Source organism: Lampetra fluviatilis, chromosome 21 (genome assembly GCF_964198595.1).
Source record: "Lampetra fluviatilis chromosome 21, kcLamFluv1.1, whole genome shotgun sequence".
Taxonomy (NCBI): domain Eukaryota; kingdom Metazoa; phylum Chordata; class Hyperoartia; order Petromyzontiformes; family Petromyzontidae; genus Lampetra; species Lampetra fluviatilis.
The window spans coordinates 970624-983086 of record NC_136295.1 but is presented as its reverse complement, the minus strand read 5'-3'; the positions used below and the strand labels follow the sequence as shown (position 1 = coordinate 983086).

Sequence of the window (12463 nt, the reverse complement as noted above, 5' to 3'; positions counted from 1 at the left end):
CCACATCTTAAATTCCTATTCTTCTCTTATCCACACGTATATTCAGTGAAAAAAAGTATCAGTCCCTACCCCATCTCAGGCCCTCATTAATTTCAATCTATCTCTGAAATTCCTCCTTTACTTGTCAATCAATACACCAGGGCATGTTATTATAATTGGGCGCCATGGTGGCGAGATGTTATCTCCCTCGCCTGATATGCAGGAGGTTGTGAGATTGGTCCCGATCCTAACACCTGGATATTTAGAGTTTGCATGTTCTCTCCATGGCTGCGTGGATTTTTCTCTCACATTAGATAGATTTATTGCTTTAAATTTTTTTTTTATTTGACAGGTATTGTGTAAATCTATGCACCTATGTCTGTGCTTACGACCTAAATGGTGTGGGAAGTACGTTATACAGAAGTGGATCACCTGCTGTATATTTGGAGTTTGCATGTCTCTCTCCCCCTGGTCGTGTGATCCTCCGGTTTTTCCCTCCACATTTAGAATCCACATGTATTTTGAGTATTTGGCTGCTTATATATATTTACACGTGATGATAAACCACTTCATTGAGATATCATTTGTGATGGCCAGATCGCTTCTGAAAAAGAACTACATAGCTCAGTGGAGCCTTACCTGGTAAAATAAACGTGTATTTACCCAATATCAATTATTCTAGATTTGAAGCTTTTGTGACTGCAAGTATTCATATTCTTAGGTTTTTTCGGTAAATTCACGTATTTAAGAGCTTGTCTCTTAGATTTGTCCTCACTTGATACAGTAAATTTAGCTGTGACGGTCCCACCTGATGACGGAGACTTGTGTTGCCTCCGAAACGTCGTGATTTATTATGTTATTTCTATTATTATTTTTATAATTTTTATTCTTTATTTTTTTTGATCTACGTGACATTACCAAAAAACCTAAGAGTACAATATCAATAATCACAACAGAGGGCACATACAGACAAGGGTAACAATCATGACAGGGGGAGGGGTGTGCCATCTGGGTATGTTTCTTCCTTGAGCAGGAACTGCTTGAGGTGTACCAGGTAAAAAAAAAATATATATATCTAGGCAGACGATGGGGCCGAGGGAGCGAGCTTTTTATCGGCGGATGAAATTTCGTCAAGCTATTTCAACAAATGCATATGCAGATTTAACTACACATATTTGGAGCATTCCTGGCAGCGATTTCAGCCGCACCACCTCTACATAAAAATAGGCTCAGTCAACCATTCTACACAACAAAGACTCATTTCCTGGCAGCGATTTAAGCCGCACCACCTCTACATAATAATAGGCTCAGTCAACCATTCTACACAACAAAGACTCATTTCCTGGCAGCGATTTCAGCCGCATTATCTCTACATAACAAAAAGGCTCAGTCCCTTTTACATGCACCTTTACATCATCCGCACCTAGTTTACACAACAAAGGCTCATTCCTAACAGCGTGCCTCAGCCGCACCGAACTTCACAAAAATAATATTCAGGGCCTACCTTGGCTCCTCCCACCCTCAACCAGTATATATACAAATACGGTTTTCTTGGAATTTTCTCTCACTTGATACAGCTATCGTGCTGTGACTGTTCCACCTGAAGACGGAAGCTTGTGTTGCCTCCGAAACGTCGTGATTTTTATTTTATTTTTATTTTACTTTTATTAATTTTAATTTTTTACCTACGTGACTTTACCGAAAAAACCTAAAAATATAAGATCCATATGCACTCAAGAAGGTCTATATAGTTTAGCGATAGGCTCCATTCAACGTGAAAAAAAACATTGCGGGGATTGCCCTCACGGGTGTCCTGGGAATTCATTTTTCCATCACCGCATTCCCTCTGCCAGAGAAAACGGCAACTGTTGAGAACCTACCCATGAGAGAGGCGCACCTTATAAAGGGGATATGGATGGGATGTTTAAAAAAAAAAGTGTACTGCGTTAGACACTGACCCCGCCCCGCCCTCATGGGCAGCATGGCCAGCCGACTCGTCTGACGTAGGTAACAAACTACAATGAGGGTTCGTGATCTATTCAGTTGCCTAGTTATAGCTTTTCTCTTTACGACGTTGACAATTTTGGAGTAGAGTGTGCTGTGGAGGGGATTTTACCGAGGGCCATGTATATTTTTTGTTCAAATAGTTAAGTGTCTTGATACGATCTAGTGATATCCAGGCACAGACAAATGGCATGCAGGTATGTCTATATAGTTCCCCGCAGGCATTTAGGGCAGTCTGGGGATGCATTTTTGAACTTTGCCCTCCTCTTATTGGTGAGGTAAGTTCTATGTAAATAAAAAAAAAGTTGAAATAGTTTAATGTGCTGTCTGTGTTATGCTGTGTTTGCCACTATCCTGTTATTGTGCGACTTTACTTGCAGTTGTGGGACCTGAACGAGCTGTCATTAGTGCGGACATTTTGTGGCCAGGAGCCACACGCCGCCATCTTGTCGTGCCAGGTGATGCCCAGCCTAGGCCTCTTTGTCGTCACCTGCACCGATAAGACAGCAAAGGTGAGCACAAACAACTTACTTCACCTTCGTGCTGTTATACTATTCGTGTGAACTTCACTCGTTGGTATCTCTACCCGTGTTGAGGACTCAGTCAACCAGACACTCACTGTGTAGTCTCATGTTGCTCACATGAGCATTCAGGGCAGTGCCTCACATCAACTTTACAGCTCTAAGCCAGTGGTGGAAATTCCACATTACTATGGTGGGCTGAGTCGATCCTTATGACAGCCACTGTTGATTTCCCCAGAAAGTGGTTTTCAGTTTATCGAACCCAGAGGGATGATGGGCTGAGTCAGCCTCAACCTAGGATTTGATCTCACGACCTTCTGATTCTATTATTTTTCAGCTGACTTTAATCCTGAAATTTGGCCATACTAAAACATTCTCATTGCCAGATTAATACTTGTATTTGGCAGTTCTAGGACTTAAAGTTAACATATCAATTATAATTGCCGCTTTTATGTTTTTATATTTGGGTCACACTAACATTTTGTTCAGGTTTCGGGAAGAGATTCAAAGTTAAGTCAACATGCTCCAGATAAAGTTTATCGGTATGTTTGTGTCGCCCGTGGACATGTTGAATGGAATTGAGGACGTGGTGATGGTGGAGCGTCGGTCACATGTCTGATTCATGAGAGCACGGTCACATGTCTGCATCATGAGAGCATGGGTCATGGTGAACAGTGATTTGTTTCCACCGCACCGTACGCAGGTGTGGCAGCTGGACGGTGGTGCGATGCCGCTGCATGTGCTAAAGGGACACACGGACTGCGTTCGCAGCTGCGGGTTTTCCCCCGACGGGAAGATCCTCGCCACCGGGGACGATGAAGGTTTTGTGATGGTAATGCAGCAGGAATCCAATAATCCACGCTAATGTGCAGGGAGGGGACCATGTCACAGATCCTGTAATCCACGGCATGCAACACGGAGGTTACAACTATAATCCGTAAAAAACTAAAATTTGGGCCGACGCAGTGTGCCACGGATTATAGGAGCAAAGAGCTGTGTTATTTTGTTCATTTACAAAAAAAAAATCACAGGTAACAGGGGAAGCACAGCATGTGAATAGCAGCTATACTAATCCGATTTAAATTTGCGGATTAAAAGTAGGTAATATTTTCTGTGTAAAATAATGTCTTGAATTTTTTTTGACATGATGAAGTCTAAAAAATGCTGAAAGTATGACTTGTTTCCAGCGCACGTACCCAGGTGGGGCAGGTGCATAAAGTATACAAAATGCAAAACATCTTCAACTCAACAAATCACATGAGCACAGCCAGTCTGTGTTGAGGCAAAATAAAAAAAATCTTATATCTGCGCTTTCTCTGCAGCTTCACTCTGTAGCTCTGCTTTAGCACCGCTAACTTTTACGGATGCTGGTTTGTGCCTTCGCAAGGCGTTTTCAATCTGTTGCGGTGTGCCGCAGATTATGGGAGCAGGCACCATCCGTAAATAATCCACAATTGAAAGGCATTACATGTTATTGGAGTTGGAAATGATTAAATTTTGCTACAGTGGTGATTTGCTTCTCATAGATTTCCCTTTATGCAGGGGCATCTGAGACCGCTTTGCACTCCATAAGCAGCTTCACATCTCATCGCAAGCATTTGAAATGGTACCCCCTTTGCCCTGTGTGGCACAAGATGAATCAGCACCTGGCCTGCAATCTGAAGGCTTCCAGTATCGGGCGATGATTGACACTACGTGTTACGGAGCCGAATAATTTGCAGCTCGGGGTGTGTGAGAGTCCGATGGGTTGAGGAGGGTGTGTTGTATTTACTGGATTATGAAAATTGGAAAAAAAAAATGCGTAATTCGCATAAATAATGCTAATGTGTATAATTATATGCATAAATTACGATAATCACGGAGATAATCATAGTAATTTATGCGAATGCTTGCAATTATGTTAATGTGTGTAGTTATGATAATTAGGCTTAGTTTCGTTATCCAGAGTTGTATCAATCAGGATAAAACGATTATCTTTGATTAAACATTTCTTGATTATCTTAGTGTGTTTGTATTATGTTAGGTCTCCAAATTCATATCTCAACGCCGGATACAGTTCTTATAAATAAGACAGTTTTGCATGGACTTGGAAAGAACACTCAAACGCTTTTGTTAAGCAATTTTAATTCTAAACAAACATATGACACTCTAATATGCAAAGGCGAAAGCATACGTCAATAGATTAATCGGCAAGATTATGCAATTAACGAAAATAAATGACTAAAACATTTCTTATTCATGTAACTCGACGGCAGCAACTGTTTTGCACGATCAGTTGATATTGAACGTACCACCTTGAAATGGCAACCCTTTTTGAAACACAAAGATAACTTTTTGAAAGTCTTATTCGTGTGCGTGTTGTGTGTGCGTTGTCCCCTTGTAAAATTAATTATTATTATTATTATTTTTTGAGCCGGGAGTTGTGTCGTTAGCTTGCGGGGGGTGGGGGAGGGGTTATACCACCAACACTTCAGAGAGGTTCTCTCTCGCTTGGGCGTGGCCGCAGCGAGCCCGTAGTCGGCTTTCTCTCTCCGCTGCTAGATTGAGCGGCGTCGGCACGACACTCGCCGTCGTGGTGCGTGATGATTCCGTCGTCGGATAGCGCGCAGCTCCGCCACCGCTGGACGTCTTCTCTGTTCTCAGCGGGTGTTGGTCGGTATGTATGTGTATTAAACACACGGCGCATTCGATGGCGCTTTCCTCTTCCTCATTTTCTCCGTGCTCTCTCCTTGATCGCTGCCAGCTTCACACGGACACCCGCCCTTATTTCAGGGCTGCGTTGGCTCAGGCTCTGGACGACGCGGCTGTGTGCGCTCACCGGCTTGGAGCGCTCTGGCGATGAACGATGCTCTCGTTCGTTGCTGGGTGGACGTTGGGTTGACGTTGAGTTGACTTCGCTATTGCTCGAGAATGATAACTGGAATCTCCGTCAGTTTCACTCGCACTTAACCACACCTCGCCACTTCGTTCTGCGAGAAGCGACACCGGCCATCGGTATCAGTGTTTGCTCCCTCACTACGGCACCGCCAGCCTGGGCACGGCTGAAACCCAGCCTCGACCCAGGCTGAACTCAGACTTCTGTGACTCTAACGACCCCTCCTCTTCCCATCTCTCCTCGAGGCACGATGCGCCCCAACTCAGCCTCCCTCGCAATGCTGCGTCGCAAGCCGAGTCACGAGACTGAGCGCGACTCGAACCAGACTGCACTGCGTGATGTGCGTTGTGCTTAAAACCCAAAAACGTGAAAAAAAAAAATATACGCTAGGAGTGTCAGGCACAGACCCCCCCTTCGCGACCCTTTGACCCCCTCCTTGCGCATCTCTTGCGAGAGAAACAACAAAACCGAAAAAAACAGACACCCTCCCGACCCCTCCTCGCGACCGCCCTGACCCCCCACTCCCTCTGAGTGGGTAATCCCGAGGCCAGAGAGGTTCCCTCCACGGATTTATTGCGGGCCTATTTTCGTGCCGAATCGTGGGAAGACAAAGGTGGCCGAGGAGATTTTGACGTTTGTTGTCTATCTGTATACAGGGATTGCACTGTTTTACTCAAGTTATATTTTAATGTCCTGAGGTTAAGTGTAACTAAGTTTCCACTTAAGCTTTCTTGACTGCTGGAATTCGTATTCTTTAGTTTTTGGTAAGGTCATGTAAATAGAAACATACAATACAAAATAATATATATGCGGTGAGTACGAGTAAAATAAGGGAATTACTAATACAAAGCACCTATTGTAGGCTGCAGTCTTATACCGTTGGTTGATTCTTTTTGTTAAGTTTCTACTTTTCGTTAAGGAAAACGTTAAAGAAAACGCGAGTTGCAACAGTTGTTTTTCTCTGCTCTGCACGTTATCCGTGCATCTCCAGACGTCTTGGGAAGGTTAGGCCATCGACCTTTCGTCCATCTGGATATCTCTGACCTCTCTGTGCTCAGAAGTCTTGCCGTTTAATGGCCTTCCACGTTTTTTTTGTGTGGCATGCGAGGGTTAGCGGGTTGTTTTCATTATTTAATTTAAAAAATATATATTTTTTGACCTAATTATTCTTAATATAAATTTTTGGAAAAAGGGGCACATGACCAAGAGCCTTTTATCTCATGTTTATTAAAAAAACAAGCATGAAAAACAGGACAATTAGATAGCACAGCAACACTCCGGTTTTGCACACACAGAAGCGCAGTGACAGAGCTTGGACGTTTCAATTCTTGGAGCACTGTCTCTGTAACTAGACTGCCGTTGCTATAACAGCCTGGTTTGCAGGAGTGGAATAGGTCTTTGGGAATCCAAAAGATGAGCAGGGAGCCCGACGGCTCTCTCCATGTCAACAGGGGAAGCGCGCTTAAAATCCTCTTGCATAGCCTGACGACCCCTGACGATGCTCTCAGCGGAGTCACCACCTTATCCACCTCCTCTTCAGCCACTCATTGACTTCAGCTCCAAATAACGTGGCCGTGACAATGAGCGCACCATTGTACAGAGCCCCATAACACCCACCAATATCCCTCTTCGACAATTATATTACGCCTACTTTCTCTAATTATGTCCTCGTAATATATTTTGGGAATCACGTTCAGATATAAACAACATCGTAACACATGAACATTACTTCTCCACATTAACAGTATTAACCCAAAATAAACATTTATTGGTGTAATACCTTCAACCATAGTCAACATTTCATTGGTTTATACACTTGTATAACACAATCTATACCTATACAGTAAATATACAGGACGATTATCTGTATTGGTGTTCACTTTAACATAATTTTAAATCAGCTTCCCCCATGTATCTGCATTCTCTAAACAGTCATTTTCTTACTGTATTAAATTAAACTACGTACACCTGTCCTTAGCCCAAAATATCCAAATGATTCGTCCTTGAGCAAAGACCTCATGCCGATATTGCACATGGCTCTCACAGTCTTGAACTTTCCTCTCCTAGTGACCAGCTGTGGATTATGGGCTGTACCATTTCCGTGTCATTCATGAGGGCTGTTTAGTGGGTTAAACCAATCCCTTGATCAACATGAGGGGTGTTTTATGGGTAAACCATTCCCCTGTTATACACTCACATTAACATATTTACAATAACTTCCAATAAATCCCATTTCGCCATGCTTTGTATTCCCGATTAAGTTATGTGCAGGTACATTTTCAAATTTGGCTAATTTGGACCACGACGTCGGCACGTGATGGCCTTCCAGTTTTTATGTGACATCACCGGATTTTTAACATCCACCCTGAAGCAGACCTTGTTATGGTTAATACAGTTAATACAGCAGCACTATTAATCAGGGCAGTATGTTGGATTCAAACCGCGAACCTCTACAATAAGTGGTGAATGCGTTTGCTGCTGGGACACGATGGTGGTGACGTTAGTGATGGGCACTGGGGACGATGGAGGCTTTGTGATGTTAATGAAAAGAAAAAGTCGAAAATTTTTTCCAAAATTATCCATGACCGAACATTGGTTAACGTGTGCATTTGGCCTAGTAATGTGATGCACGTTTATGGGGATTCCCTGTAACTGATTTCATCATCCATGATGATGGCAGGGCATGTGTTGGTGTGAGCGACGACAGGAATCACTGGGTTATGAACAAGACGCCTTCTTGATGTGACCATTCCTACAGCATGTGGACTCTACCTGACATAGAGCACTTAGGGCAGTATTTTAATTTGAAAAGTAGCAACTTGTGTTGAGTTGTTTGCCAACATCTATGGAAGTATCTTTCAGCTTGTATGGCAAAAGTATATATATCTCCACATATCTGTCATATAACAAAAATAAGTGTTTTTTTACACATCCCAGCAGCCACATGACTTTCTGGAAATACGTTGCTTCAGCAGCATTGGTTCAACACAATCAAACTGACCGGTTGTCACAATGTCCCGTATGATGTGATCAACCTGTTTTTTTGTTCAAGTTCAAACTGATTCTGTTTAACCAGTTGAGAACCCAAGAAACAAGGATTAGTCCCGTTTGCAAGACTGGCCTAGGTCACCCTTATCAAGTTCTGGTGCGGTGTGCTTGAAACTGCGTTTTTATGTGGGTGTGCTGTGATATGTCGTGGGAAACGGTAGTGTAGCGGTTAGCGCGTTGTGCTACGAACCTAGCGACCTGAGTTTGATTCCCACTCAAGGCCAACACCAGTGACGATTATCTGAACCGGTCCTGGGCCTCCCCTAGGTCGACTCAGCCTCAAATGAGTACCTGATGTGGTGTGTAAACATCGCCACTGAAGGGACAAAGGCAGCCGGGACGCGGTGTTGGCCATCCCACCCCCTCGTGTGCCGTGCCGGCCTTCATCGGTGCTTGCTAACAGCACTTGCCCCAACAGTCTGTTCATGCTATACGGTGGATCTTTGTCTTTGCTGTGATATGAACCTTATGGCGGTACCCCGGAGTACCATAGTACCCCGGCTCTCGCATAATGTCCGTGATGCAGTCATTTTAAATCTGGTGATGGTCAGCAATGCAGCAATCGACTCATCTCGACGAGCTGTACACGATGCACTATTCAAAGTTGAATTTTTCAATAACGGATTTTTTATGCTAAAAATCCGTTATCAACATCGCGGAGTAGCACTGATTTCGGATTGATTGGTACCCCAGTCGCGGAGTTAATTACACCCCTGTAAAAAATAGTGTCCGAGAAATAAAATATTTAATTGCCTCGGCCATTTTGTATTATTTGGTACCCCGGGGTACCGCCATAAGGATCATACGTGGAACCTTCCGGTGTGTGGGAGTGTGGTATATATACGTTACGGTGTGGGTAGGCATTGCGTTGTGTGGTTGGTGTGGGTGTGGTGTGGAATGTGAATAGTTGCGGTGTAGTATGTCAAACATTTAGGTGTGGTGTGGGTAATATGATATGGAGTACATGTGGTATGTGAAACGGTGTGTGGGTATGCTCTGTGCTGCAGTTGTGGAGTGTGGAGAGTGGCCAGAAGTGGAGCTGCCAGCCCACGGCTCGCCATCACGCCTGGGTGACTCAGGTGTCCTTTGTGCGAGAGGGGCGGATATTACTCTCGGCAGCTGACAACATCAAAGTGAGCTATTCCTGATGTGCAACTCCTTCAGTGTGTAGCACTCTGTGCCTTCATCACTGTGTAACACTGTCTGGGCATTTGTGTCTATTTGTGTCTGTGTACACGTGTTTTTGTATATATTTTGTGCGTGTTTGTGTGTGTCTTTGTGTCTGTGTGCACGTGTCTGTGTCTATCTGCGTGTCTGCTAGTTTTGGGATGTGGAGAGTGGACGTGTGCTACAGACGTTCTACCCTCGAGGGAGTCTCCTGAAGCGCGTGCACACCTCCCCAGATGGAAATCGGTTGGTCACCGTGGACTCCATTGGGCTGCTTTACATGCTGTCCCTGCTGCCCTGAGCCGGACAGTGTCGACAGGACCCGTCCCACCAGCCAAGACGAATAATCACGTGCAAAAGGAACTTCTGCGACTTCACTATGCAAATTTCAAGCAAGCCAAAGTGCCTGGCTCCTAAAATTAGCGAGGGTTTGAGTCCACGTTGCTGTCTCACGAAGTGTGCTTTTGTTACTGTAAACTGAAGACCTCTTCAAAGTTATTTCCTGCTTAAATGAGCATTGAAGCAATGCTCATCTCCTGTTTACAGCCCTGAGCCAGTGTAAATGATACATTCCTATATCAGGGGTGGGTCTATCAATAGGATGACCACTGTTGACGAATGCACAAAGTGGTGCGTATTTTTATTGACTTCGGAGGGATAATGGGCTGGAGTCGAACCCCAAGCCAGGATTTGAACTGGCAGCCTTATAATTGCGAACTTCTTGCTCTACCACTGAGCTACCTGGCTGGCCAATTATCTCTTGCCATATTTGCATTCCAATGTTTTTGTACGTGTTTTAAGTTTTACCAAAAGTGTAATTTTTGTATCTGCAGTGGCTCAAATTTTTGCAATTATCGGATTGTTTTACACTTTGTTTCTAGTGAATGTTATTGTGAGCCCAATGCTAGTGTACTGATAGATAAGCAGTAAGCAGCAGACAGCGGTGATGGAGATGAGAGGAGGAAAACAGTGCAGGAGGAAAATGTTGCAAAGCAGATTAGTAGGAGCTACCGGGGCTGACAGTTCACTGGGATATGAAGGGATACAGACAATTCTAGAAGGCTGGTGAGGTAGATAAAATGGAACTGAGGGGTTAGAGTGGGAGTTGGGTTGGAGTGACGGACCGAACCGGAGTTGCAAAGCAGCGGAGACGCAGGACAGGTCGAGCTTTGAGAGTATAGAGCAGGCCTCCTAAAACTGTGCATATCTACAAACTATACAGACTAGCTTAGTTTGTAGACACCGCCAGGATTAGTTTGTAGAATAAATGTAGATCATCTATAGAGCCCCATTGTTTCATTGATTTACGCTCGCTAACGAAGCAACGACACCAGGAGGCGACGCTGCTTTGTCTGGAAGATGCCCTCAAGGGACAGATGCATCATAGAACTGCGGAACTCGTCGAGTTCCCACTTGAGTATCGAGAAGTCCGACTCGACCGCCGTCGTGTTGGCGAGCACCGATGCCAACCCGCCGCTGAAAGCGCGGAGGTTGTCGAAACCACTCGGCAGCACATCCCATGCGTCGTTGAATGTCGTCGTGTTGGTGTGCTTGTTGATGGCGTCGTGAATGATCGTGTCCTCCTTGTAGAGCTTGACCAGTTGGCGATGCTCCTCCTCGACCATGTCGACCTTCACAGCTGACCAGAATTTCGTAACATGCACGCGACGCACTGCCAGCACGTCCTTCATGAACACCAGGACGCATCTTCACGATCTGAGCGGGCATCACGGGCGCCGCATCCTGGTCGAGAGCTCGATTGGCGTCGTTACGCTCTGCTTTGACGTCGTTGAGACCCGCGATCAGCGTCATCGCATATATCGAGATCTCCTTGACGATCCTTGTCTTGTCGACCTCATTGAGACCCTCGTAGCTCTCCTGCGCAAACGATCCCTGGTCCTCAATGTGGGCAATGATCGCGGCAGACGCGATGCGCATCGACTGATCATGATACGACACGTACGCCTCATCATGATTGTTGACGCCATCAACAATCTCAACACTGAACAAAACGGTGAGCGACCCGATAAGCGACTGAATATGCTCCTCCTGCTGCGCGATGAGCAGCGACTGGCTCTGGAGCTGGACGATAGTGACGTTGATGGCGTCGATGGCGGGCGCGAGCGCGTAGGTAAGAACCCACCAATCGGCGGTGGGCAGCTTCGCGGGGTTGTTCTCAGTAGTGTACTCGATCAATGCTCGGCGGTACTGCTTGTAGAACTTGAGCACGTTCCCGAGATTGGCCCATCGGTTAGCCTTCCTGGGGCACTTGACCTTCATCTTGATGATCAGGTTGTTTTGGGCGCGGAGGTACACCGAAAAGTGGTACACGATCTTCACCCAGCTGCCATCGAAGACGCACTCGGCGGATTTCTTGACCACAATATCGATCTGATGAGGTGGACACCAGATTCGAATGACGTCGTTCTCGGCCTCCTTCACAATGAGCGTCACCAGCCCCCCATGACGCCCAGTCATCGTATTCTCGCCGTCCGATGAAAAGCCGATCAGCTTGGCGCGCCAGTTGGGGTACAGCGCGTCGAGGAACTTGACGAGCATGCGGAAGATGTTCTGAGCAGTGTGACGCTCGAACATAGGGATCGCGACCAGGTGCAGATTGACGAGGAAGCCGCGGTAACAAACGCGGGTGCGCAGGTCGAAGAACGACTGGCCGCGGTGAGTACTGCCGTCGCCAGCCAGAGAGAAGGCCCACACCGATGGATCGTCGATTATCCTGGCGATCATCTGCAGCCCGACGGCCACCAGAACACGGACTGACTGTGCGACGATGAGGTCGTTCATGCCCTGCAGCTTCGGCGTGTTGGTGCGGATCCTGGCATGATCGATGGCAGCAGCCGTTTGACGGAAC

The 12463-nt window shown here is 45.7% G+C and overlaps 1 protein-coding gene across 1 annotated transcript in view; it reads left to right on the top strand.

Annotated features, from left to right (window-relative positions):
- Positions 1 to 11890, top strand: part of APAF1 (apoptotic peptidase activating factor 1) — a 65118-nt gene extending 53228 nt beyond the window's left edge. Inside the window, 5 exon segments of the mRNA XM_078865829.1 lie at positions 2364 to 2495; positions 3208 to 3336; positions 9435 to 9560; positions 9749 to 9896; positions 9899 to 11890. Of these exon segments, the coding sequence (XP_078721955.1) occupies positions 2364 to 2495; positions 3208 to 3336; positions 9435 to 9560; positions 9749 to 9896; positions 9899 to 10011 (648 nt within the window). The 3' untranslated portion in view covers positions 10012 to 11890.
- The last annotated feature ends 573 nt before the right edge of the window (positions 11891 to 12463 follow it).